Source organism: Copadichromis virginalis, linkage group LG5 (genome assembly GCF_057382275.1).
Source record: "Copadichromis virginalis isolate Kocher_CV1m ecotype Utaka linkage group LG5, C_Virginalis_male_GT1.1, whole genome shotgun sequence".
Taxonomy (NCBI): Eukaryota; Metazoa; Chordata; class Actinopteri; order Cichliformes; family Cichlidae; genus Copadichromis; species Copadichromis virginalis.
In genome coordinates this window covers 5,349,541-5,376,879 of record NC_140622.1, presented here as the reverse complement: position 1 = coordinate 5,376,879, position 27,339 = coordinate 5,349,541, and the positions used below count along the sequence as shown (strand labels likewise).

Below are 27,339 nucleotides of genomic sequence, written 5' to 3'. Positions count from 1 at the left end.
ACCACATAAGTATCTTATCAAATGTCCAACAACCATTGACCACAACGTGACCCTGGAGAGACAGCTTCTCCAAAGACAAGAGAAGTCAGCAAAAAACTGCAATAACTTCAAGATAATGTTCATCAATTTCAAATTGTGAAAACATTTAATATCTCACCATATATAGTGCATAATGTCAAGAGATTCAGCCAGTCTGGAGAAATCTCTGCAGCACTGCATTAAAACAGAATCAGGCAGGAATAGGTTTCCTCACTAGTCCAGCAGCTGGTCTCCTTGGTTACCTCCATGGATATTTACAGACTGTTAAGAGCGGATTCCAGCTGATTGCATTTTTTTTTTAAGTTTATTTGCACAAAATCATTTAAAAAATAATGCAAAGGTGACTGAGAGGAAGCTTGAATTCACGGTTAATAGGATCAACAATGGGAGTTCTGCAAAGGGACAAGAGTGAATCCAGAGTGAAACGAGAGGGCTCAATAGGTACTGAACTATGTCCAAGAGTGAGTGGACTACAGTCTTACGTGGCAGTGAGCATAAACATGAGGGGTATCTTAGGAGGCAGGTCGATTCCAAGAGGGAAGTGACCAGTGGCAGAGGGCTTGCAGGCAAGTGAGTATTCCAGGTGACAATTCCAGCGATTATCACTACAGGAGTGAAGACAGAACAGTCTACAATACTCTGCCCAGAGGTGGAGCCACCATTCCAACTGAAGCTTAGATTCACTGAGAAAAACAAAGAAAACAAAAGAGAACCCAGCCGTGACAGTATTGCTGCCATCTTATTCAAAATGAGCTATTTTTCATGAAATATTAGGTCTCAGTTTAATCACTTGATATGTTTTCTATGCTCTACTGTGAATCATTTGTGGGTTTGTGAGAAGTGATTTAAATCTTACACATCTCAGATTTCTTGGAGTGAGGGTTTTATTTACTAGTTAGGCTGCATTATTCATAATGGTCAACAGGGGCGCTTTTGTGTGTAAATACATTATGTTGTGCTGTCCTTTCTTTTGGAGCACTGACGTTATTGCAATGTAAATCTGAACCTATGCTTTAAAAGACTGGTGGTCCTCAGTTAAAATGGCAAAGCAGCTGTATGTTGGTGTTTGCAGTGTAATGTTCTTTTAGCTCTCCTCCATATCACTCCAAGTTCTTTGACAGCTTTAACCATATTAGACTTACCGTTGTGATGAGGCCCACCACGTCAAATATCTGATGCAGTAGGAATTTAATTCAATTCAGTTCAATTTTATTTATTATAGCACCAAATCACAGCAACAGTCGCCTCAAGGTGCTTTATATTGTAAGGTAGGCCCTACAATAATACATACACTGAAAAACCCAACAATCATATGAGCCCCTATGAGCAGCACTTTGGCGACAGTGGGAAGGAAAAACTCCCTTTTAACAGGAAGAAACCTCCAGCAGAACCAGGCTCAGAGAATTTAGTGTTTACAAACATACATAAATGTCAAGAAACATAATGTGCAAGAAAAATCCCCTCACACTGTAACTGGGTCCAGTACGTATGTATTTCTTGGAGGCGCGGCACCTAACAGATAATACAATATTCAATAACCTCCACATCTCACCCAACATCCAACCAACTTTGGGTAAAAAATCATTTTCATTTGACGGTTTTGTTTGAAGAATGAGTCATCTGGTAAGTGCTGGAGCTATTAATATCCTTCTCCACAGGCAGCCTTCATCAGCAACATTCAAACTCAACCCCCATCCCTCCCCATCCAGCCTGTTTGTGACAAACAGGAGGTTCATCCAGGGGCAGCTGTGACTGGCTAAATAATGGATGCCTCAAATCAGACTGCTGCTTGCTTAACTGAGTTTAATTAAACTTGATCTGACCTTGGTATTCACAGGCCAGTAAGTTGCTCCCATTTGTATTTGTGACATTTACAATAGTTTTCGGTTCTTTTAATCCATCAAAAGAAACATTTTTTTCATTGAGTTATCAATAAACATTAATAAAACATTAAAGACCTAAGATCTCATGGCAGAACTATGAAGGTTTATGCATTTCAAATAGACATAGCAGCTCTAAAGGATAAAATTACATTGAAAGTGTATCAGAATGAGGCTGCAAAATCTGTAAGAAAAACGTTAAAGACTGTCACATTACAATGTTTCTGTTTGTTTTTGGCCTTTTATTCACCACCTGCTGATTCATATGTCAAAGTCCTTGTGACAGTTCCCCTACTTTGACTTGCAGTCATGTGACATAAACAAAGGAAGCTCCAACAGTCATTTGAATTTTAACATCACTCATTTAAAGGTTACAACACCAAACAGAATAGGAGAGGAAAGAAGAGTGAGTCATGGCTGAATGTGTGTGGAGTCAGCAGGAAAATAATGAACGTGCAAAACTGATCTACAGGAGAATAGAATTGAAAATACTAGAAAATGTCTGAATGCCAAATACCAGGCAGTAGTCACAGCCTCTAACATCCGTCTGGTTTCATATGGATCCATTTGGGTCTTGTATACAAAATAATTATTTTTCCACTTTTAAAGGGAAAATATTCAACTGCCAACAGATTTCGACACTAACAGCTATTTTTGATATGATATTATCAATTTAAATAACTTTATTAAACTACACGGTTTGGTTCACAGAAAGATCGCAGGCTGGTTTGAACTACAAGGCGTGACACTTCTCTGTGGTACATCCCACTCCAAAACATTCATGCTGAAGACTGTCTGAAGTCCGGGACAAATGAACAAACAAAAAAGAACAAAAGAATACAAATCTTGGACTCTCTTGATAATTTAATCCATCATAACAGCTCGATAGTGGTTATGGTCTTCATGAATGTCGCTGTCGATTAATAATAATGCCTGCTGTGTGGTTGTGCTGAGTGAAATTTGTGTATTTTATTAGTCTGAGCAGTTATATGTGTTTTACACCGGAAGCTTTAGAATACAGTCATCATCTAAATGTGCCAACTATATACCAAAAATAACCCCACTAACTTTGAGGCTTCAAAACGCAGAGTCCAGAAGTCTGGATCCAGGAATATTTGGATTCTTTAGCATTGTGAGACAGGACAGGTTGGGCATTTCACATCATATCTTCTCAGATACATATCCGATTTTATTCAGAAAATATAGGAGGCATTGTCTTGGTGTTCTTCACAAAATAACAAACACATGAAATTCACTGAAGGTGAGGAAGGAATTTTCTGTTTCAACAGATGTGTGCAGTCTGTGAATTGTGCATGATTTTACAGAGACATTTCCACTCTAAACTGTTGCATATGAGATAGAAATGTGTGCAAATGATGCCTAATTTTGTGCTTGACATATAACCCCAGTGTTCAAGCACAGTCTATCCCTGCCAGTACAAAATAGTATATAGCATGCAGGACAAGAATGAGTCCTGGCACACACCTGCTTTGCCACCCTCTCCTGTCTCTCATGGCATGTTTCAGTTTCCATTTCTCAGCTCAGATGCTGCTGTCCTGACACTGCCTCTGTTCTTTCTCTCTCTTTCTTAACCAGATTGAAATACAAGAAACTAAGGATCCAAGATTTTGTGTTCAGCGGTTCCATTGAGAACCAAAGATCTCTTCCTCCTCTTCCAGCTTTGTGCCTCGTTCCCCGATACTTCACCTCCTCCATCCATCTCCTGTCCTAAGCTCTGCAGGTGAAACCCTTTTGGTTTGGGTTTTGGAGGTCAAAGTTTGTTAAGCAGGACTGACACGAACTAATCTAACAAAGTCAAACTGTTTGAGAAGAAACAAAACCTGAGAGAAAGTGGGATGATCAGCTTTACCAAACTCTGGGATAAAATCATTCGCAAACACACACTCGTATTGTTCCAAGGAGTTATTACATCAAAGCTCACAGAGTTAACGAAATGTGATTATTGAATGAAGAAAAAAACCACTTTACAGCTTTAAAAGTCAAAAGAAGAAGTGCGCATGTAAAAGCACACAGGTGCTACTTATGACATAACAAAAAAGAAATGAAACAACTTTTGTACAATTTAGACGAGGTGTCATTTTGAAGTCTTTTTTAGGTTCATTTTCAACTTCTCTTTGTACACGACACTGTCTGAGCCCGGGAACGTCAAAATAAACATGTTTCTATGGAAATAGGTAAATACATACTTTTAAGCATTTTGTTGCCCATACGTGAAACAACATATTCATCAGCTGTTAGCAGTATAATGTGTTTGTCCTTTACTCTGTGTGTAATAATACCAACAGGTGGCCAAAACCAGCTGTTTCATTCGTTCGTATTTCACAACATTACAGTTTTTGGTTTGTTCATCAAAGGGGCGATATCTGTTCTGCTTCCTCAGCTGGGTTCTGTTTGTATGTCCAAAAAGAGCCCTGCATGCTGCATCTATCTCAGGCCTGAAAGACGATGCTGGGGCTCAGACTCCTCAGTCTGCTGCACTGTCCAGCAGTTGAAGAGTATTGAGAGGACAAGAAAAAGAATTGCATACTATGTAGCTAATCTTATATGGACACAGACAATTGGCTGACATGATGATTATACAAGGCATTTTCATTTTGGAAGGCACAACTGAATGAGAAGGTGGAAAGAAAGACTATCGTGATCATTATTTACTTAGATGTTTTTAAAGTTTTAAACTTGCTTTTTCCAAGTTGCTGCCTGAAAAGCTGACAGATTTAATCCAACAGCTCTGTAAAGTCAGTGAATAATAAAATAGAATCTAGATTCTGATGGACGCACTAATACCCTAGTGCTGATGTTGCATGAATACAGAGAAAGTCAACACAGGTTCAGATCAGGACGATCTAATAAAAACCACAAAAAAACCTCATGGATAATTTTCTGAAAGAAAACAACTTTGGAACATTTAGGATTCTGTTGGGGTTTAAAGTGGCCTAAAAACCCTTGTGGAAAATCTCTTTTGGTGATTACCAATAATGCAAAAGTCTGTAAGATGCTTTAGTTAGCGCGCCCATTTATAGTCAGGGGCTAGTTTGATCATTTATCATGAATTAAATGCTGTAAAAGGCATTTAAACTAATTACTCAGCCTATCCGGGAAAGTTTCTTTGTTTGTTTTTAATATTTTGACGTAAATTTCAGTTGTAAAGTTGATGTTCAACAAAGTCAGTTAAGAAGCTAGAGCATCTCTTTTATTCAGTGGAAAAAGGGTTGTGGGCTAGCCATAGCTAACCAGCTAAAGTCACTGAAGTCTGTTTATCTGTTTTCCTCATGAATTTTACATTTTACAGTATATTTTCTTTAAACTTTAAAATGGGATGTCAGAAGACAGGCTTTGATCTTACCTCAATTTTGACCACATATCAAAGCTATTTAGTAACCATGTTTTGGATTTGTATATCAGTGTAGCTTGTAGGAGGCAAATGATGCTAGTGCTGTCAGTTTGGGCATCTTTAAAAAATACTAGGACATCATCAAGAGCATTAAATTTATAATCTATATTCAAAACGCTGGTATAGTGGCAGACACACAGAGGTAGGGATGGGTATCGTTTAGGTTTTATCCGATACCGGTGCCGGTGCTCAAACGGTGCTCAAACCGGTGCTTAAAGAATGGAGAACACAAAATTGGTCCAAAAACCTCTCATGTTCAGCTGTTTTTTGTAAAAAGATAACAATGTTAGCCTTTTCTGCAGCTATGGGGCATATATGGTATCACTCTTGGCTGGAAGCAGTGCTTAAACAATGGAAAAAACACAAACTTTGTCCAAAAACCTCTCATGTTTAACTGTTTCCCACTTTTTCTTTGGTCATTTTAGCCTTTTTGGCCAGGGTGAAGGGAGTATCTGCCATCAAACAAGAAGACAGCCGCATGTAGCTATGATGATGTTTGCTAGTTCACCTTACATGCATTAATGTAATAACGTGGTTAGCCTACTCAACGTAAATTACACACGAACAACATTAAGCTACTCACGCAGAAAAGAGCGGCTGCTGCTGCATCATCATCCTCATCATTTCATAGTGGACGAGTATATATTGTTTTTTTTTTGTTTTTTGGTTGTTTGTTTTATTATGTCTGAAATAAATAAAGATACAATACAATACAAAAATACAATTTCTGCTACACTGGCAGGGCTAGGGGCCAGGACTCTCCTCTTCGTGTTTTTGGGGGATGTTGCATAACAGCCAACCCACCCGCAGTAGATGTGCTCGGTGTGAGGTCTCGCAGCAAGCTATCAAATACGGCGCATTTCTGGGCTTTTTAAAAAAACGCTATGTGTCGCCAGGTGTTTCATCGGATTTGAGGTGTTACTTCCTTTGACAGTATCACAGTATCAGCTTAAAGCACTTGTTGCTGCTGAGTTTGCATCTTTTGCTGTGAAGTACAGCCAGACTTTTGACCGCTTCGCTTTGGGCATTTTTAATCTGTAGCTCTACCTGGACCCGCCTACTATCCTCGGAAACGTAAAATGATTGGCTAGAAGTGTATCACAGCTCAGGAATAAAAGCACCGAAATAAAGCACCGAAATGTGCGCTGCTTTTCGGTCTGGTTACTACCGTTTATGTCAGAACCGGTGCCATGACACCGGTACCCATCCCTACACAGAGGCATGCAATGAATGAAAGTATGCAGATTTAACCTTTGGAAGAGTTTCCTGAGCATTTTAGTGGTATGATATTGCACTCACAGTCATCTCAAGTGATAGATGTCCTTTCATTTTCTGTCAGCCTCAGGAGTCTTTTTCCTTTTTCCTGCTGAGGTGTATTAAAACACTCATCCATCGAACCGTTCTCTTCTGTTTATCCAGTTCAATCATCACATAATATCTGCAGTAATATTAGTTTGACTTTTGATCCTCATTGGTTGAATACCTGCGTGACTGGAGCAGTTAAGAACATGTGAGCACCAAAGGATCTTTAGTTTTTGTGAGATTTTCTCAGGGTTAAAGTTTCCAGTACAGATTTCTCAACTAGTTTTTGCACAAGCAAGTATATGTTTACAACACATGTATTGATAGTTGTTTTGGCTGATCCCTTTAGGGGTCACCACAGCAGATCATCTGCATCCACCTCTCCCTGTCTCTGGTATCCTCTTCTGTCACACCAACCCCCTGCACTACATCCACAAACCTCCTCTGCATACATCCTAAACCATCTCAACCTTTTCTCTCCAAACCGCTCACTCAGAGATATCTTTCTGATGTACTCATTTCTCTTTCTTGTCCTTTCTGGTCAATCTGAATTTAAATCTTAACATCTAAAATTCTGCGACCTCCTCCACCTCAGCCTCTTATTGTGGTGGAGTAAGGTCTCACTGGCGCCTTGTAAGCCTTCTCTTCCACTCTTGCTGCTACCCTTCTATCGCATATCACCCCTGACACTCATTTCCACCAAGACTACCCTGCCTCACCTCTCTTTTGCCGTGTCCGTTGCTTTGTATGGTTGACCCCAGGTATTTAAACTCATCTCTACTCCTTACATGTTACCATTTCCACCAGTTTCCCGGTAATTCACACACCATCACAGCTATGTCATCTGGACCAGCTGTCTTTCCACTCTTCATCATCTTCATAGCTGCCTTCACTTATTCCTTACTAATCCTCTGCACTTCCTGATTCAAAAACTCTCCACCATCTATCCTCCTCTCACTCTCGATTTCTTCATTCATCGGTTCCTTGGAGTATTTCTTCTGTCTTCTGTCTTGTCAGCAGACTCTTCAATCACTAGCACATTTCCATTTCTGTGTTTAATCATCCTAACCCACTGCACATCTTTTCCATCTCAGTCTCTCTCTGCCTGGCCAATTGATAGATTGGCCAAGCAGATAGATTTTCTCTCTTTGCCATAAGCCTAACCTTCCAATACTTCCTCTGTCCAGAGGATGCACCAAACAGCTTGGCAGCTTCCCTCAGCACTACAGCTTTATGTTCCCAGTCAGCTTGTAATTCTTCCCTTCCACCCAGAGCACGTCTCAATTCCTTCCTGAGCCTCTGCCCTCGCTTCCTCTTGATGATTGAAGTGATCCTACAGACTACCATCTTTGCTGCCTAGTTAAATTCTCCTGTGCGACCACCGTGCAGTCTCCTACCTCTTTCAGATTGCGCCTACTACATAAGATGTAGTCCACTTGTGTGCACCGTCCTCCACTTATACACCACCCTATCTTCCTCCAATCAATTCAACAGTTGTACTAATAACAGCAAAAGTAAATTGGTATTTGCTATGATTTTTTTTTCCTTGAATAATTTGTGGCATACTCAGCAATGGCATTTGAGCTGCTCTGAATGAGTCATATGTCAAAGACACATCCATGCAAATAAATATATAAATAAAAAAGATTTGGTCTTCCTTCCTTCCCAAGACTGTTATTTAATTGTACCTAATCAAGATGAAAGTGATTGGTTTATACTTGTTTTCTTTTTCCTCTGCCTTTGTTTGAGTGTTAGTTTGGTTATGGGATGCTCTGATGTCTCTGTGTAGTGAACAGTGTTGGTCAAGATTCTTGAAAAAAGTCATCAGTAACTAATTACTGATTACTTCCCCAAAAAGTAATCCTGTTACTTTACTGATTACTTATTTTTAAAAGTAATTAGTTACTTATTTACTTTTTAAAAACACGATTTACAACCTGAAGAGGTGATAAAGCGATAGATCTTTCAGCCCAATTCTACTTTTTCTGCATAATCCATCATACAAAATGCAATCAAATGGAAAAGTCTCATTTTAAAACTTGTTTTTATCAGTTTTAATCTTTAAACTTTATGCATCAAGCAAAAATTTAATTATATGCAACATTCTCTGAGTTGAATAAATGAGTTTAACATTGAAACCTATTTTCTGCACATTCCAGCACATAAAATAAAATATTTTGTGTGTTTACACTCAGTCTTTCAAATAGATGCAAGTAAAACACAGCAGAAAATAAATAAAGTCAAAGACTCAGCGGTCCTGTTGCTCTATTTTCACCTGTAAAGCAGGACTGGGGTAGGCGGAGGTTTACCCTGGTGTTGATCTGCACACAGCTGTTGTCACTAACGGCGCACTCGCTTACGTCACTGTCGTGAGACATTCTGCAAAAAAATCACGGTTTTAGTAACGCAGTAACGCGGGAAAGTAACGGTAATCTAATTTCCGTTTTTGCAATAGTAATCCCTTACTTTATGCATTACTTGAAAAAAGTAATCAGATTACAGTAACGCGTTACTGCCCATCTCTAGTAGTGAAACAGGAATGTTTGAGCAGAGTGGAGAGTCCAGCATGGCTGCCAGTGCCATATAACCTTTTTATCACCATTAGTGTCATTTTAAATAAATAAACCAGTAACTAAAAATTTTAATTTCTGTTTTACAGAACGGCAGCACGGTGGCACGGTGGTTAGCACTGTTGCTGCACAGCAAGAAGGTCCTGAGTTCAATTCCACCATCAGGCCGGGGTCTTTCTGTGTGGAGTTTGCATGTTCTCCCCGTGTTTGCGTGGGTTCCCTCCGGGTACTCCGGCTTCCTCCCACCGTCCAAAGACATGCAGCTTGTGGGGATAGGTTAATTGGATAATCCAAATTGTCACTAGGTGTGAATGTGAGTGTGAATGGTTGTTTGTCCCTGTGTGTTGGCCCTGCGACAGACTGGCGACCTGTCCAGGGTGTACCCTGCCTCTCGCCCTATGACAGCTGGGATAGGCTCCAGCGCCCCCCGCGACCCTGAAAAGGATAAGCGGAAGGATGGATGGATGTTTTACAGACACAGGAGCAAAGCTCATGATTCAAATGAAATATAATGGAAATGTCTTTACAGTTAATACTGATCAATTGATGATGAATGACTGTTATATGTAACATTAGTTAAAGTCTTTCATTCTATTTACATACATGTCAATGAGAAGCCTTCATGTAAGGGAACCAGTGATAACATCTAGCCATACTTTTAAAAGCGTTTTCCCAGCTGATCTTAGATAAGATACTAGTGAAGCCTGGATTCCTGAATCTTCTCAAACATGATTAATTAAATGCCCTTTACTGGCACTGTCTGGATGTATCTGACTGTCATGCTCTAGAAAAAGGGAGACTTTTGGTGACACTCTGGGTCCCCTCTAAGAGACTGCGGATGCCTCTCTTCAACTGTCAGTGCCCATGGTGACCAGTACCAGTCTGGAAATTGACACAACACGGACTCCAACACAAAATGAGAGCAAAACAAATTCTGGCTTCAGATCATATCTTGCTAGCAACAACATTAGCCAGCTAGTTGCTATGTTGAATTGTTCAATTTTCAGTTCAGTTCAGTTTTATTTATACAGCACCAAATCACATCAACAATGACCCCAAGGTGCTTTATATTGTAAGGTAGACCTACAATAATACATACAGAGAAAAACTGAACAATCATATGACCCCCTATGAGCAAGCACTTTGGCTCCCTTTTAACAGGAAGACACCTCCAGCAAAACCAGGCTCAGGGAGGGGCGGGGCCATCTGCCACGACCTGTTGGGGAGAGAGAAGGAAGACTGGATGAAAGACATGCTTGGGAATCGTGACCGTGAATTATCAAGGAACAAAGCAAAGAGTTAAGAATCCTCAACAAAGAAGAATTTAATCTAAGCTAAACGGACTTTTGGCCCCAAATGTGACAGCAGTGCATTCGGTGCCAGGTTTGTTATCAAAACTCATGAACTTCCCCACTGAGGGTGAAACTGCCTGTGTGGCAGCAGGGTGGAGTTTGTGGTACAGTGCAACTGTAAGACTGAAGATTTCTGTTTTGAAAGGCCAAATTCCTGTGCACCTGAGCCACCTTGGATATTTCATAGCATGGCAGCTACAGGGAAGGAATTCCTTATGACTGCTGTGATGTTGTAAACAGATGATCATTCCAGCTGTCAGAAAAGGTGTAACGTCATCTTGGAAGGGTTAAATGTTCCTCCTCTCTCCCCAACCAGTCGCAGCAGATGGCCCCGCCCCTCTCTGAGCCTGTTTCTGCTGGAGGTTTCTTCCTGTTAAACGGGAGTTTTTCCTTCCCACTGTCGCCAAAGTCCTTGCTCATAAGGGGTCATATGATTGTTGGGTTTCTCTATGTATGTGTTATTGTGAGGTCTACCTTACAATATAAAGCACCTTGTTGTGATTTGGCGCTGTACAAACAAAGTTGAATTGAATTGAATAGAATACGCATGTGACAGTATTTGTACAAATGACAACTGCCAATATAATTCTAACACCGCAGATAAACTCTATACATTTTTTATGAATCTTCCCCCTACCAAAAGCTGTAATATCAAGCTTAGAGAGACACGATAAACCTGACTGTACTCAGACAGTTGCTTATATTTTTTTATTTCATTAAATTTATATGAAACTACATAAACAGATGCGTCGAACTTAACTGGTGTATTTCTCAGCTTATCATCATGTCCTGGCACAACTTTCTACCCCTGTGTTGGTTAGCCATGTTTCCTGTTATTTCTAACCCTGACTGTGCAGCTAAAAAATGACCAGGGGCAGCAGGCTACACAGTAAGTCGTGGGTGATCGCTGCTTTCTTGGTTGTGGTGCACTGTGTCCAGACTACTGGCTGAATAGTAACATAGTTCCTTGCTGTGCCTTCTCTCAGCCTTCCATCTGCTGAGGCTGGAGCAGTCACCTCAGAGAGCAGCTGTGGTCCTTCAGGTTTGCCTCGGGGAGGGTCAGGTAGAGTGCTGGACAGTCCTAACTACTTTGATACTTAGTTATGTACTTCAGTGTTTCAATGCATGATGTGGTGTGAAATGACCATGTGTGACAACCCACTGCCTTTGCAGTATGTTTTCCCCTCAGTGTGGTCTTGGTAATTAACAAAGTTCTTTTTTTGCATTTGCTGGCTTGACAAAACTGAAAACATCAGTCAGCGACCTTTCTCTGTGTAACTGATCTTCCTGCTTCGAAAGTGGCACAACCCAGAAAACTATAGCAGCATCCCACAAACAAGCATTGATATAATGCTTATATTTGTCATTAGAATAAATGTGCAGACTTTCCATTACAGTCTGCCAGTTCTGCTACAGACATGCCTTTCACAGAGCAGTCCAGGATCTTCTCCAGAGATTTACCTCAAAATCTCCAAGGAATGCCCCCTAACCGATTTATGAGGTTCATAAAGTTCTCACTTAAAGCGACACCAGTGCAGCTGCCATGCAGATCCAAGAAAAGAAACCCTTGATCTCTTGCATTTACATACCACGTTACATTCTCCCTGCTGCCTCTGATCCTTGAAGTCCACTGGCAGTGTCAGTATAATGTGAGTGGGACAAAAGGTGCAGTAAACCTGTTTTTGGCAACAATAACATCCATCCATCAATTTGCAGGAGACTATTGATCAGCTGGTGGCCACGTGATAACTATTGGTCATGAGGGAAAAATCCTTTTTCCACGACTGGTTTGCAAGTGGTTACAGGAGGATGTTTGCTGTTGCTGGGTGAAACTGATTGCAGTAAAGGAATACACATTTTTCTATACTGAACAGAAAAGAAAAGATGTTCTGTAGAGACCGTCAGTGCAACTCTCCAGGTCACTGATGGGTTATTTGCTGTAACTCATTTAGTTCTACAACTGAGAGCATGATGTTCTTAGTGTGTTATTCACCTATTACAGAAAGATATGCATAGTGATTATGAGCGCAGATAAAACTGAATACAGCGTACTAAACTATATATCTGTGTAAAACACTGAAATCAAATCAACTTAGCAGATGCTGTAACTGAGAAATGTGCTTTTGCAAAAATATAACCTCATTGTTAAATTTCAAAACGTGTTTGGAAAGCGTCATCAACAGCTCCAAAGGTCAGAAAAGTTCAGGGTTTGTTTTGTCATAATATTTAATTCATTTCATTTTTATTAATGTAGTGATGAATCAGAACAAGAGGTGCCTCACACGCTTTATATTGTAAGGCAAAGACCCTAAATAACTGTATTTAACAGCTCCATGGGCAAGCTGTTGAAAATCAAGAGAGGAAATTGCGACATCCAGTGATGGTTCTAATTAACACATCCATAGAAACTATCGCTTTCTGTCACCGTGACGTTGCTATGTATAAGTGCATATTGTAACTTTTGAGACTGAACATATGACCAAACACAGCTAGAGTATCAGAGATCAGAGTGACAATGGAGAAGCTGACTTTCACTTGGGTCGTTTGTTTTACATTAGTCTGCAGCTCAATGCTGCTCTCTAGTGGAGAGAGACGGCACTGAGAAACACTGATGCAGTTAAGAAAACTCAGTAAAAGTACATTTAAACCTTTAAGCTGCATAATAGTTCTTAACAGTTGAGCATATACAGAAAATGATCTCATCCAACTCCACAGGCCAGTGCATTCCTCCTGTATAAATTGCATGAACCAAACCACCATCAGCCACTGACACTCATTTCCATGAGTATGCTCTAACCTTCACCTGGTTCAATGCATCACCACCTTTAAAAATAAAGCGCAAGTAACAGAACCAGAGTTTTTCTTTGAAAGGCTGTATCAACCCTTCTGTATTTATATTTGTCTAATAGCGCCTTTTCGTATAAATTCAGAAACTTTCATATGTAAATTAACACTGTTCTAGCCAGAGAAATCCTAGCAGGTTAAGCAAAGTGATTATGTTGCACTGACATTTGATAACTATTAACTGAAAGAGAAGCAACCCTGTTAATGGAGATGAATGAAGACATTTTGCTAGCTGAAACAAGACTGCAATGTTTTCAATAATACTGTGGAAAATTGACCATTTTTAACTATCGTACAAGCCCCAACGATGTAAATCCCATTCAGACAGCTCGACAGGTGCAAATCACACAAGAAGTCTCCCTCAGATGCCATCACAATGGTAGTTTTCAAAATACATTACCATCATGATTGTTTTATTATCAAAATGCATTACATCTCTTGCTTTTTAAATCTTCTGGAGGAGAACAATTGAAATAGTTACTACTATGATCTGTGTAAAAATAAAAGCAAACCAACAGAAGGATCTTTACAAAAACAACAGAAAAAACGCAGCGCCTGGATTTTGGAGGAACCCCAGAACAGACCCAATGATTTGCTTCCATCCATCTGACAAAAGGTGGTCACTCAGACCCTACAAACAAAGATCATGCGGTAAATTCAGTGTACGATATTTTCTCCATACAAGTCTATATCACATTTCTTTCTATACAAGTACACATAATCATACATAATGTCCTATTGTGTTTTTTAGGTCGTATCTCTTTCAGTTTAAGGTGCTGGTTAATTTTGGGTCACAACTTTTATTTTTTTCCATATGTGTCAAACATTCATGTAAAATGAGTACCCTCCTGTGTGTTAGTGAGGGGAGAGGGTGGTGAGCTGTAGTGGTGTGTGGTGGTGTCCAGTTGCACAACTGGTCCCCTCGGTCCTTGAAGTCGTCCACGCAAACGTGGCCATTTCCCCCCCACATCCGGTCCTAAATGAAAAACGTGAGGGAGCAGGCGGCCACCCTTGTCGCCTTGACATTAGTCTTAGGTCCTGCTGCGGCCGACGGGGGACCGTCGCTTTCTTCACAAGTCAGTATGTGTTGGTAATTAAAAAGGAAAAAATTCAAACAAAATACAGCATTCTGTGGAAAGGGAAGCAGCTCCAACAGGAGAGGATAGCAGCTTTTTCTTCACCTAGGTTTTAGAAACAATCCAAATGCTCCCTCGGAGATCCTCGCCCCCGATTCCCCTCAGCGTCACACGGAATGCAACGATTGGTCAGACAAGAGGAAAAAAACAAACTCTGCAGTATGAAAACCCAACAGCTTGGCTTAGAAATATAGCCCCACTAATAACCTTCTTTTTCCTGCATGAGTGTATAGATTTGGAGAACAAAAACGATGAATGCAGCCTTGTGGGGTGGAACATAACTGGATTATAAACTTATCGTAACAAATACAAACAAAACAAAACATGCAGCACCATGAATCAAAAGAGCTGTATTTCTCAAGTATAATATCAGAGCAGTCCTAAAGTGAAACCAAAACAGTCCAGTGAGGTGAAAGAACAGAAGATAACACCAAGACAGGCTGGGTCGCTGGGGGGAAATGGGCTGGTTTCATGTTTGAGAAAACGGAAGCTGGTAATTATATGGAATGATCCTAGTTTTTAGGGAGAGCTCAAACTCCCCGTCTCTCTAATGCATCTATATAACGGATGATTAACAGGTCGTCTTCCCCCCTTACCAAATTAAACAATTACTGCAGCGCAGACTCGGCCACTCGCCGAATCAAGTAACCTCGACCAAAACAAACAAGATATTTAAACTGTAACTCTTGCTTTTAGTTACATATGCATTTCAGCATTTCTCCAACCTGGATACCACAGTGACCACAGGTGTGGTAGAACTTTGTACAGACATTTGTGTGGAAGGTTTTCATTTCTGACATTATCGAGCCTCTCGAGGAACAACAATTTCAACTTACATATGATTTCTTTGTTTTTCTCTGAACGTGTCAGCCAAATCACTTTTCCCTCTGATTCGCTAATAATGTCCAAAGTCAATGATTCATCTTTGTGCAGGATGTGCTAATTATTTTTTATTCTTCTGAAAAGAAAGAAAAGAAAAGACAGAAAATAATATGGGACAAATTCTCAAACAAGTCCTTGTTCTTCTTAGGTCTGTACATTTGCCCTCCCCAAACTCCTGATCCCTGTTGTACTGCAGCCTCAGGGGTTGAGGAGATGCACAGCTCACACACACACACACACACACACACACACACACACACACGCGTGCGCACGCACGCGCGCACACACACACAAGGTCCTAAAAGCTTCCTGACTGTGTCCTTACTCCGGATCCCTGCAGGGAAGAGTGCTGGAACTGACTGAGGTTCGTCCCTCGCTGGGGGTAGTGTGTCGGTCCAGAGGCCGACAGCAGTCTGGGGCTAGCCTGCAGCACTGCCTGACCTGGGCTGCCTGACTTCAGGCTGCGAGGTGCCTGATGCTGACTCCCTTTGGAGGCCTGCGCACCAGAGTCTGTTTTAGTCTGCCCATGGACCCGGGATCCTGGGGCAGGAGCCCCCACCAGGCTGCTGCTGTTCAAAAGGCTGGCTTTTAAGTGGCTGCTGCTGTAGCCTCCATCCGCGCTACTGCTACCACTCTGCTGGTGAAGCGAGCCTGTCGCTGGCCTGGAGTCTGTTGAGGAAGTGGGGGTGGGACTTGAGTATGAGGCTGGGGGGTGGTCCTGGGCGTGTCCTTGGTGGGAAGAGGAGAGGCGCTGGTAGACATTCTGGCCTGATGACGGGCTGTAGGAACACCGGAATGGAGAGCTGGAGGTCTGCTGGAGGAACATCGGGCTGTCAGTCTGTCTGTGGCTTTCTGTGGCCTGCACACAAATACATACATAGGCACACACTGTGTGACACTGATACATTTCTGTTCAGCTCATTTCCAGCTCTAGATGTTTAATTTGTTTTTCAGAGAAGAGGGGGGAGGGAAAAACAAAAACACAACCCCCCTTTTTATTTTAAGAGGGGAGCCACTCTTAAAATGAAGTAAGTTTTAGCAATTTTTTCCTCAAGTATGTCTCGTCTCAGGTACCATATTCATCTTTCAAGGCCGACACGCCTGAAGTGATGCTACACATGGTCAAATATCGAAACCTTGCTGACTATTACTTCTACAACGATCTCTTATCCTGTTCCACTGTTTTTCTTAAACTTTGCTGCTGTAACTTCACACTGCCCACTTTCTGCAGTGACACAACAAATTCCCTACGTGTGGGACTAATAAAGGCCATCTTATCTCTATTATCGTATCTTGTTGAAAAACATACTTCTATAGAGGGATGACTGCACCTCTAAAGAAAATGGAAGCGCTGAATTTAATAGGACAAATGAATTCAGCAGACTAATTGTTTTTGATCGTCTCCTTCATAACGGTTGGAGAACAGAATTTGAAAAAAATTCTGCCAATCACCCAAGAAGTCATTGTTGAATACTGAACTTAATTTACAAGCAACTAACGCAAAACAGGGACAGCAAGTTCAAAGTGATGTGGACCAGCTACCTGGTGAGAGTAAACAGAGGGGCTGTATCTGTGTGGACTCTTCGTGGAAGAAGCCATGGACACTGCCTGCATCTCATATCGATCTACATCTGAAAACAAAACAGGACAACCAATTTCACCACTAAGAAAAGAGCAACGTTTTAAGGAAAATTAAAGAGCATACACAGATATTTCAACAGTTATCAAAATATAAATGAATCAAATTGCTTGTGACCATTTGTTGTATTAAACTATAGATTTGTCTTTGCTTTAGAATGGCACACAGCAGGATGTAAGGGACTGCCAAAGCCAAAAGTCATTTACCAAGTACTATAAAATAAAAAAACATGCTAGCACCAGGTTTTAGCTGTTAGAGGTGCTATGGGATCATCTCCTACTGTACAAAGAAATAAAGACGCCAAAGATGACGATTACTATATTCTTTGGGTGTCCTTTAAAAAAAAAAAAAAAAAAAAAAGAAAAAAAAGAAAACAGTCAAATGGTACCCAGCGAACAGCGAATACTAATTTTCCTTAAAATAGCCATCCCTAACATACTGCTTTATACTAGGCTGTCTATAAAGTCTAACAATATATTCTTGTTGTTGTGACGTGTCGAATGCATTCATACCAGATTCCTTCTCTATGGAGCCTTCACTCCTCTTGTAACTCCGGTCCACCTTGAAGCTTCTCAGCACTCGCTCTAGAACCCCCTGGCCTTCCCTCAGACGCTCAACAGTAGTGGGGACCATCCTTGGAAAACAGACAACTGTGAGATCTCCATTCATTTATTTATTTATCTGCTAGGCTCTGAATTATTGCAATTAACATAGCCGAACATGTACTGAAAGGCCAATTTAGTGAGTCATCTTTAAAAGGACTTCTCACCACTGGTTGTTGCTGTCCTGGCGTCTGGACTGCACTGACAAGCCCTGGTGCTCCGGAGGACTGACTTCCTCTACGTGTGGGACTGAGGTGGAGTGTGCTGAGGATGAGAAGGTGCTTTGTGGAGATGCTGGAAGCGGCATCTGCTGATGGTTATGAGGATGATGGGACTCCTTGTTGTAGTGGGAGCCAGGCTGTGTGGAAGTGCCACCCAGAGAGGAGCTGCTGCTGGCTGGCTCCGAGTCACGACCACTGCCCTGCTTCCTCTTGCGGTATTCCAGCAAAGACACCTATAGCAGCAGAGGGAAGAGGGAGTCTGTTCAAACCCTGCTGCTGAGGAACTGATGGACTCACTTATGCCAGGCTGCTCGCTCAATCACACCATTCACCAAAACTGCACTGAGTGACAGGCAGACCGCATGCACCACGCTAGAGGACTCACCTGAAAACTGTAATTACTATTAAAGAATTTTTAGAGAAACACCTTCACCAGCAGGGAGCAACGACATCTGTTGTTCTTCCATGACCAGACTTGTAGTCACGAGAGACTCAAACACAACATACTGTTGCGTTGTCAATGCAGTGTTAGTACATAAGCTTTGACAGAGGAGCAAGCAACTTTAAATGCACCACACCATGATGCAATCACGCTGAAACAATAACTACGAAAACATATCCACAGAAGGTTCGAGCACACACACACACGCACGACACATACACACACCTGCACCGTTTACAATGAGAATGAGAGTGCTCATCCCAGCTTAATGTCATCATGACACAAAAGAACAGAGGGTTATGAAAGAGGCAGGGGAGTGGCATGACCACACACGCACACATACACATCTATATATTATATATATATATTTATATATACACACATAGTATATATAGATATATAACTGACATGGATGGCTCTTGCCTGAATCTTTCAACCAGTTTAACATCACATGTGAGGTAAGCTACAAGGCTGTACTGTCAGAGGGACCAGATGTCAGGATGAAGTTACCACAGAGCACCAAAAGCTATCAGTTTACCTTCCCCCCCCACCACAATAAGGTCTACAAATGGTCACCTATTAAAAGAGCATGAAATGTTTAAATGCCAAGCGCAGTTAATTATAAGATTTTTTTTTATGCTTCTGTTGATTTTGACAAGAACGCAGAGATATAACAACCTTAAACGAAACTTAGGTTGAAGAGTAAACAAGTCAATGTGGCTGACTGAAGCCAGATTTAGGCTGTGGTCAGTCTTTCTAGAGCAGGTTTTAGATTTGTCCTTGCTGCTGTGTCCACAGCTGATTTAAATGGCTAAATGACCTCCTTAACATGTCTGGGAGTTCTCCAGAGGCCTGGTATTGACATAATCATTCGATTCAGGTGCGTTGACCCGGGGTGATATCTAAAACAGGCAGGACACCGGCACGCGAGGCCTGGAGTTGCTTACTCCTGTTCTATAGCATATGACTTAACCTACATAAGTGGCTAACACCCTTTATCCGTATGGATTAATTACCTTGTGCTCGTTTTCTAGTGTTTTGTTTTGCTGCAGTGCCAGCTGGTAGAAACCAATAAAATGCTGGGACTTTCTCTCTGGTCGTGATTGTTATTTTCTAACAGATGAATTCAAACACTGCAGCTGAAAAGTACTCGGAAATGCACAGGAGGAATTGATGGTATTAAACAGGCCGATCACAATAGCTGAGGGTTGTGTCACCACAACAGTTATATATCCAGGGAGGTGCACATCAAATTACAGCGTAGGATTTCAGAGGGGTTTGAGATTACAACACAACTAAGGCACAGATTTTTCGTTAAGGCAGTAAGGAAGTACATGTTACTGGCAGTCTGAGGAGCAATTGCTGCTTTACTGAACTAAGTTTTTCCAAGCAGCTTCAGAACAATTATCAATAAGATTAATGAATGTTAATCTATGCATGTGTCAGACCCTTGATCCATGCTACGCCCCTCTTCTGGTGCCACGTGATACTGTCCGTTTTCATTTTTGGGGGGGGAGGGTTGCTGTGAACCACTTTGACAAATTTAGCCCCTCTTACAGTGGATGTGGATAAACCACAAGTCCCAGTTTGGAAAGAGCCATAGATGAGATGGAGCATGAGCACACCCGACACCATCATAACAATTTGTGGAATTTGTCTCTTGTGTTGAAGGCAATGGATGAACCTTACACACTTCAATGAGCTTGACTGAAATGGCAAAATAACTCTTTCTGGAAACTACAGAATCATAATTCAATGTAGGTTTTGGAGAAGGGGAGAGGGCAGAGCTGCTGGAGCATGGCGTGGGTGTTGTATGCAGATGCAAAGAAACAATATTTACATGCACACTTCTAAAGATGTAGTTGTAGGGAGAATATTCACCATATTTTGTACTGGCTTGTATTCACTTCTTACAGCTATTGCCTGGTAATCTGGCTTCCCTGTCAGCAGACTAATGGTATGCTGGTTGGCCCTCTGCCTTGGAAGAAAAGTGGAAGAGAGACTTGGCAAAGAGTGTCAAGGAGCAACGAGGAGGAGCAAGAGGAGGAAAGTAAAGGAAAAAGGAGGAAGGGTAAAATCTACAGACTGGAAATCATTTCAGATACACATAAGAGGTCAGCTTCTAAATGCCTGTGATGTTTGGTTTTGAATACCGGACACAGGGGACCAAACAGATTTAAGACAAAGTTAATGGGCAAACAGAGCACGGGGAAAAGCACATCATGAGTTCTGGCTTTTCAGTTTGTGTTTCACACAAGTTATTTGTGTCTGAGAAGAAACCCCTAAGATTTACCTGCAAAGTTACCTCAAACATCTTTTCTGTGTATCATTAAGATATGGGGAACTTGCCTTCTTTTTTTGTGGTGGATTGCTGGTGTGAGGCGGTGTGCCATTGTCAGGGTAGCCTCCTCCAAAATGGGGCTCTCCAAACGGTGACATGGACCCGGGGCCCACTTCTCCAAACAGGCCCTGGCCGCTTATCGAACCGTGGAAGGAATCTGCAGGTGAGAATCCCCCTTCTGACTGGGAGAGGCGTCGGTCGGTGGCTGTCGGGTTGCCCAGGTTTGCGTTGAGGGGAGAGCAGGTATATATGAGGTTGAACTCTGTCCTGAAGGCCTGCTCCCTGTTTTGGGGGTTTATGTCTGAAGAAGGGCATGACAGTGGGTTTAGGGAACTGGTCCCTACAGAAGATGGGCCCTGCGAATCTTGGCCTGCTCCAGATTGGGAAAAATCATCCGAGGTCATGGCAACAGGGCTCTCCATGTTGGAGGGGAGTGACAGGTCTGGGAACTGCGGCCGAGAGGCATCAAAGTCTGTCTGAAGACATGGCTGAAGGACAGGACAGGAAACGGGAAGAACAAATAAATAAACTTCATTGTTATGTCAACCGTAAAGCCATTTTCTTTATCAGTGCCATGATATGTGAGAAGAAATGTACCTCAGGGGATATGGACTCGGGACGATGGACAGGAGACGCCTCAGGGGATGATATGTTCTAGAGACAAAACAAAGTCTATTAGTGTCAAACCAAGCGTGTGTCTTTTTCTGAAGTCTTGCAATCTGTTCAAAACCAAGAGATTGAGATGTTTAGGGGTGGTGGCCATCAAACTCTTACACACAGCCCTTCTAGAGTTTGCTGCTGTGCAACAAGATTGAACTACTAAGTGAGGTAATGTGAGGTTGTTGCAACAGGTCCTGACACAGATGAGTCAGCTGAGCAGAGTGCAGCTCCCTCGGACTGACAGAAAAGGAAATTTGTACATCACTAAACTCTCCTTTGTGGCCTGTTGGATTTCACTGGACTTTGATAGTAAATAAGCTCAGGCATCAGAAAACTGTGTGGATATTTATGCCCTTACTTCAAACTGCAACGGTGTGTTGCAGCGGCTGGCAGGCAGTGAGGGCATAGGTGAATAGGCCAGACCGTTGGGCAGCAGGGAGCCACAGGGAGTCTGGAGCAGTGGGTGGAGGGAGTCCTCTGGAAGTGGAGGGGTGATGGGTGATAGCGGGCGAAGCAGGTGGTCCGAGGGTGCTGGTGTTATTTCTGTAATATACTTGGAGCGACGCTTTTTAAAAGGTGCAGTGAGTTCTGTGATTTAAAAAACATGACAAAAACAACAAGAACGTTAAGTAGCCTAGGACCACAGTTACAACAGTCAAACATATTTGCAGTTACAAACAAACTTTTCATTTAGTGCCGAGTTCTGAATCATGCTTCACTGATCTGCTAGCTTTGGTGCTTTCTTAGCCAGATGGAGGTGTGGAAGCAATTACCACTGGATAGGGGGTTCGGTGTGGATCTGCTACTGGTACTTTGCTGGGAGGAGGTGGACTCTGTGCCATCCTCCACACTGGCCGAGCAGCTCTCATCCTCCACCTGTTTGATCCATCTCTGCATAAAGACGACCACAAAGGGTTTATGAAAAAAAAAGAGAAAACAGACAAGAACACACACTTGTTTTGCCACCAAATGTGAAACATCCAATCTGTGTGTGGGATACACACCCATCCATCCCAAAAACACCTTTTTCCAAGTTTACCTTTTTGTAGCAGCCGTAAGTGCCATCCATTTGGAGCGGACGAGGCCGGCGTCTCTCAGGGTTGAACGGGGAACCGAAGCGGATGTAGTGTCTGGGTGTGGTGCAGATGAGTGATGACTGAGAGAGACCTGGAAGCATGTTCAGCGTGGTGGCTAGAACTGTGGGGTCAGTGGTTATCCGCAGTGTGCGCTCAACAGGCACCTCCTGGTGGATTCTCTCTCCTCCAGGAATTTTGTCATTTAGCCATTCTGTCACCAGGTACTGAGAAGAAAATGGAAAGTTACATTTGCATAGTTCATAGAAGGTAAAGGACTTTGTACAGTGGAACCCTGATGTATGAATACCCCATTTAACGAAAAATTCAAGTTACGAAGGCACTTAACAGCAATAGTTCTGCCCGTGTTACAGCAAAATGCCCGCGTAACGAAATCCGCTGGCTCTGATTGGCTGAGCCCAGAATGCCTACAATGCCCACAAGCCTTCCGAATCACGTGACAACCCCCTTGGCTTTCGTACTTGCGCTTCGCTGTTCCACTTGAACGACGTATTGTTGTTGCAGTTAGCAATTAGCCTATCGTTTACTCAAAAGGCTTCGACTTATGAAAATTTTCGACTTACGAAAGACCCTCGGGAACGAATTAATTTCGTATGACGGGGTTCCACTGTATTACTTTTAGTATATGTAGAAAGTCTTACCTTCTTGGTCTTAGGGTACCGCAGATTGCCTCTGTTCATGCAGTTAAGGCCTTGGCCATCTCCATCTACAAGAGGACCACCCAGGCTGTTCTCCCCGTGGCTGTGTTCAGCACCGTATGCACCCTGACTTCCCTCCTCGTCCACAGCAGCACCCTGATCTGCTGATGTTGGTGTTGTTGCCCTTGCTGCTGCTGCAGCTGCTGCAGCTTGTTGGGCGAGGGCTTGGCGTTGCCGTCGGGCACGCTGGGATGAGCTTGACCGGTAGCGAGATATTCGACTCTTAGGACGAGGCTTGGATGGTTTTATGGGTTTAGGGGGAGCAACAGGGGCAGGCAGGATGGGGAGGGAGGGTTTTTCTTCAATAGATGGTGCTTCCTGCAACATAAATGCAATGATTAAACTGGTTCAATATAGAACACAAAAGAAATTAGAAATCTAAAATTTTTCTTCGTGACTGACCACAACATAGGTGGTGCGTCGCGTGCTGATCCCAACTCCAGCGTGCTGGGGGATGGAGGAGTTCCCTGTGGGGTTTCCTGCCCCATCCTCAGTTTCTAAACCCTCCTCCTTGACTTCAGCTCCTCCTATTCTTCTCCTCCTCCTTTCGAGGATGTTAAGAGACTATGTGGACAGGCAGACATGTAAGTCAGTGTTATGTGAATTTCCGAGAGTGGACAACTTAAATCATGAAATGCAATGTGACTTACTTTTTTATTGGAGATGACCCCATTTTCATCAACTTCTCCTTCGTCCCCCTCTTCCACCTTAACTTCATCTGTCAGTCTCTCCTAATTGCACAGACAAGCATCACATGAGGTAATGACCTTACCTGACAAGCAACAAATTGAATCATGTAACGACTTCTAAAAAACCGCAAGCCTGCACTTTACAAAAATGTATTAAAGCAGTGTTTATTGATGTGGCGATTTTTAATCTAAAGCTAATGTAGAACTCTTATTGCTGCCTAACCTCAACGCTGAACACAATTATTTGGAAAATCAAATCTAACCACGCGCACACACACACACCTCTGTGTCACTGGTCCCCTGTAGATCGCTGGTGTCCTGTTGCTGCTGCTCCAGCATCTGGTTTCCATCAGCAGCTAGACTGCCCTCCAGCTCTTTCCTTCGTGCTTTTCTCCTTCGTGTCTCAGCACCAATCAAAGGGGAAGGAGGCGGCAGGGAAGGGGGACTCACCAAGTTATCCCTAGGGCTCAGGTTGTGCTTCTGCACTGGGCAGTTTTGGTTGCTTTTATGGCAGGCACAGTCCACTTTGTAATTACTGTTATTTTGTTAAAAAAAACAAACAAAAAAACCCAATAAGAAAACAGAAACTGCTGATTAAAAGAAAGGAGAACGTCAGAGAGGACAGCAACTGACCAGCTATTGAACTCGTAGTCAAATCCAATGGTGACCTCAGAGTCTTTTGTGATTTGCCTGACAGCATAGATGCACAGATGGATCATGCCCTCAGCGATCATATGCCGGACCTGTGGTAGAAAGCAAGCTTATGGGTTGTTTTAGCTGCAAGAATTAAATGAAAACGTCAAACATTGCTAACTAGCAAGCATTTAGATTTATTTTTCAAAATGCTTAACAGCTGACCTCGGCATTGGGTGTACAAGACCTCCTGATGAAGCGGGCGTCATTTCCAAAAGTCCTGGCATCAACGCACATCTCTACATCATTAAATTTTGAGTAGAACAGCACGAACGGGTATGGTCTAGAAAGAAAAATAGAGTGAAAAGCTGTTCACAGGTGAAACAATGTATTTAGACAAAATTCCGATTACATATTTTGTAGTTTAGTAGCTCATTAACAATTACTTTTTGAAGAAGTGCCCATTGACTTCAAATTGTTGTTTGAGCATGACCTTTCCCCGGTATTCAATAATGAGTGTGTCCGGCTCCAGGTTCTTTGCTGCTCGGAGTATCTTCCTGTGTTTCTGCACCCGTGTTACTCGGCCAAGCTGGAGCTATAAAGTTATTTTTTAAAGAGACAGGCAAACATTAAAAATATTATACTTTTTCCTTATCTTCTTTCATAAGTAAATAGGGTATAAAGTAAAAACTATAAACCAAAATCTTGGACTCTTGGACACAGACTGCACTCAGTGTCTGAAATCCGGAAGAGCGAAGGAGCAGAAAAATTGCCTGAAACAGAGAGGGGTTGGCCTTAATCTCAGAGAGTGGCTCCTGTTCAATCCTTTTCCTTGCAAGAAACAGCCAATCAGAATAAAGTTTCCTGGAAGGGGGGAAGAACTAAAATGGGCTATTAGATAGCGGATGAAGTGAAAGACTGCACAGAGGGTCAGTATAACAAAGGATAATTTTTAACTGTCAATCAGAAAAGATAACAGAGGATAAAATTAATATCACTGGGTTCTTTGAAAACAGAATTGCGATTGGATCTTAGCAAGCAGCCAGCAGTAGGGATGGGAATCGAGAACTGGTTTTTGTAGAGAACCAGTTCCCAGTCGTCCAATTCCTTGGAATCGTTAGTTTGGTTATGGGTTCTTGCACTCTTGCTACGATCAGCTGATTTCAGTTTGTGTGTCACAGGAGGAAAATAGTGGTGCAGTCTACAGCGTGGATGTGGATATTACTTTCATGACATAAAAAGGATGAGAGCACATTGGTTAAGTGGAGACTGCTACACTAGAATGACCGTGGCAAATGCTTTAAAGTCTCTTTGTTGTGGTTTTCATCTTTGCTTTGTGTCCATACCTAACTACTAAGAGAAAGATCCTGTGTCCTCATTAGGATAGGGATTTGTGTTGGTGTGTGGGGCTGTAGCCTCAGGTTTATATTGTTAATTGTAATTATGAGACAGTGTCTTTGAGGTCATTTTACAGAGTAAGATGAAACTAACGTGAGTAGTATATCGAATGTCTTTCTCCTGGGTGTAATTAAGAAACGTACTGCATTACTTTTAAGAAAGTATTCTGTGAAATAACTTTTTAACTTTACTTTTTGAGTAACAGCCCCAACACTGATCACAACAAAGATGGGAAAAACATCCAACATGCACAAACATTTGACCACACAGCATGTAATTAATTTGCATGAATCGAATCCATAAGTGATATTGATAATGGAATCAGAATCGCTCAATTCTTATTAATTCTCATCCCTAGCCAGCAGATTCCATTAAAACCAGTAATGGAGACATAATGGCACAACTAAGTCACTTATCATACCGACTGGGATGTTCTTCAACATTTTTTTAAAATCTATCCATACAAAGTTTTATTTGTAGGACTGACCTGCATCTGTGAGCCCAAAACCGTATTGTTACAGGTCAGCTCAGTGCGGTTGATGGTGTCCATAGAATCCATTGAGGCATGTATCTGTGTGGTTGAAGCAGGTGTCGTGGCACCACTTTCGCTCTTTGAGATGGTGGTACTGGCTGATCGGTGAAGCTGGAGCAGTGTCTGCACATCTGCGCTGTACTGGTTGGCAAGAGCCTCCTCATACTGGTCTGTCCACTGGCGGATCCTGCTCTCCCATCCCTCTTCTGTGTTCTCATCCAACACACTAGCCTCTGTGGTAGAGTTCTGTACAAAAGTCATGATCAAGAGAACTGTCTAAGAGTCTATGTGAGATGCACAGAGAGGATTTTTTTTTTTCCTTAATGGGCTCTGTTGTCTAGAACTGTCTAATGTTACCTTCATCCTCATAGACTTCCTAGAACCCTCTCTGAAAGCCTAAAAGAAAGAAAAATAAACCAATTTAAAGAAATGGAGATTTTATCATAAAAACTGAGCTGGGGTCAATATATCAGTACAAGAAAAGCAGCACAAGAGAAAAAAAACAAAACAAACTCCATTGTGGATCTTACACAATGTAATCTTATGAGGCAGAGAGGGTTTGTGTGTCCATGCATGTATTGTGTGCATAAAAGATGATTTTCTTAGATGAAACATTAAAATACAATAAGAATAGCTGAATCTGCCCCACCTGCTAGCATTGCATTCAGTTAATATACTCCCAATTTCAAGAACAACCAACAATCAGTTGAAGTTTATAGGACAGGAGGATCTCCCGGAGAGCAGCCGACTGGCATCGGGAACCACAAAAGTAATGTAATGAGCCTGTGGGAAGAGCTGTGCGCTAGCTAGTTAACATCAAATTAACTAAAATTGTAAACGAAGAATGAAGAAATTTTAATATACTTTAACTGATTCAATTAAATCTTATTTATATAGCACCAAACCACAGTCACCTCAAGGTACTTAATATTGTAAGATGCAGGGCGTGCAATGACAAGATGAAGCCATGTAG

The 27,339-nt window shown here is 42.0% G+C and overlaps 2 protein-coding genes across 8 annotated transcripts in view; one reads left to right on the top strand and one right to left on the bottom strand.

Annotated features, from left to right (window-relative positions):
* Positions 1 to 8,290, top strand: part of lhfpl4a (LHFPL tetraspan subfamily member 4a) — a 31,515-nt gene extending 23,225 nt beyond the window's left edge. For 2 of the 3 annotated variants that reach the window (XM_085455613.1, XM_085455612.1), the window contains one exon: positions 3,516 to 8,290. In XM_085455613.1, the coding sequence (XP_085311739.1) occupies positions 3,516 to 3,569 (54 nt within the window). In that variant the 3' untranslated portion in view covers positions 3,570 to 8,290. The remainder of the gene's footprint in view (positions 1 to 3,515) is intronic. The other variant, XM_085455614.1, reaches the window with a different exon arrangement.
* Positions 8,291 to 13,760: 5,470 nt separating this feature from the next.
* setd5 (SET domain containing 5) overlaps positions 13,761 to 27,339 on the bottom strand; it is a 29,318-nt gene continuing 15,739 nt past the window's right edge. For 3 of the 5 annotated variants that reach the window (XM_085455605.1, XM_085455607.1, XM_085455606.1), the window contains exons 7-25: positions 26,724 to 26,762; positions 26,322 to 26,612; positions 24,883 to 25,031; positions 24,662 to 24,779; positions 24,437 to 24,546; positions 24,086 to 24,338; positions 23,765 to 23,845; positions 23,517 to 23,678; positions 23,058 to 23,432; positions 22,362 to 22,622; positions 22,096 to 22,213; positions 21,681 to 21,910; positions 21,260 to 21,316; positions 20,671 to 21,150; positions 20,203 to 20,295; positions 17,826 to 18,112; positions 17,569 to 17,690; positions 16,960 to 17,048; positions 13,761 to 16,276 (exon numbers count right to left, since the gene is read on the bottom strand). In XM_085455605.1, the coding sequence (XP_085311731.1) occupies positions 15,716 to 16,276; positions 16,960 to 17,048; positions 17,569 to 17,690; positions 17,826 to 18,112; positions 20,203 to 20,295; positions 20,671 to 21,150; positions 21,260 to 21,316; positions 21,681 to 21,910; positions 22,096 to 22,213; positions 22,362 to 22,622; positions 23,058 to 23,432; positions 23,517 to 23,678; positions 23,765 to 23,845; positions 24,086 to 24,338; positions 24,437 to 24,546; positions 24,662 to 24,779; positions 24,883 to 25,031; positions 26,322 to 26,612; positions 26,724 to 26,762 (3,876 nt within the window). In that variant the 3' untranslated portion in view covers positions 13,761 to 15,715. The remainder of the gene's footprint in view (positions 16,277 to 16,959; positions 17,049 to 17,568; positions 17,691 to 17,825; positions 18,113 to 20,202; positions 20,296 to 20,670; positions 21,151 to 21,259; positions 21,317 to 21,680; positions 21,911 to 22,095; positions 22,214 to 22,361; positions 22,623 to 23,057; positions 23,433 to 23,516; positions 23,679 to 23,764; positions 23,846 to 24,085; positions 24,339 to 24,436; positions 24,547 to 24,661; positions 24,780 to 24,882; positions 25,032 to 26,321; positions 26,613 to 26,723; positions 26,763 to 27,339) is intronic. The other 2 variants (XM_085455609.1, XM_085455610.1) reach the window with 1 other exon arrangement.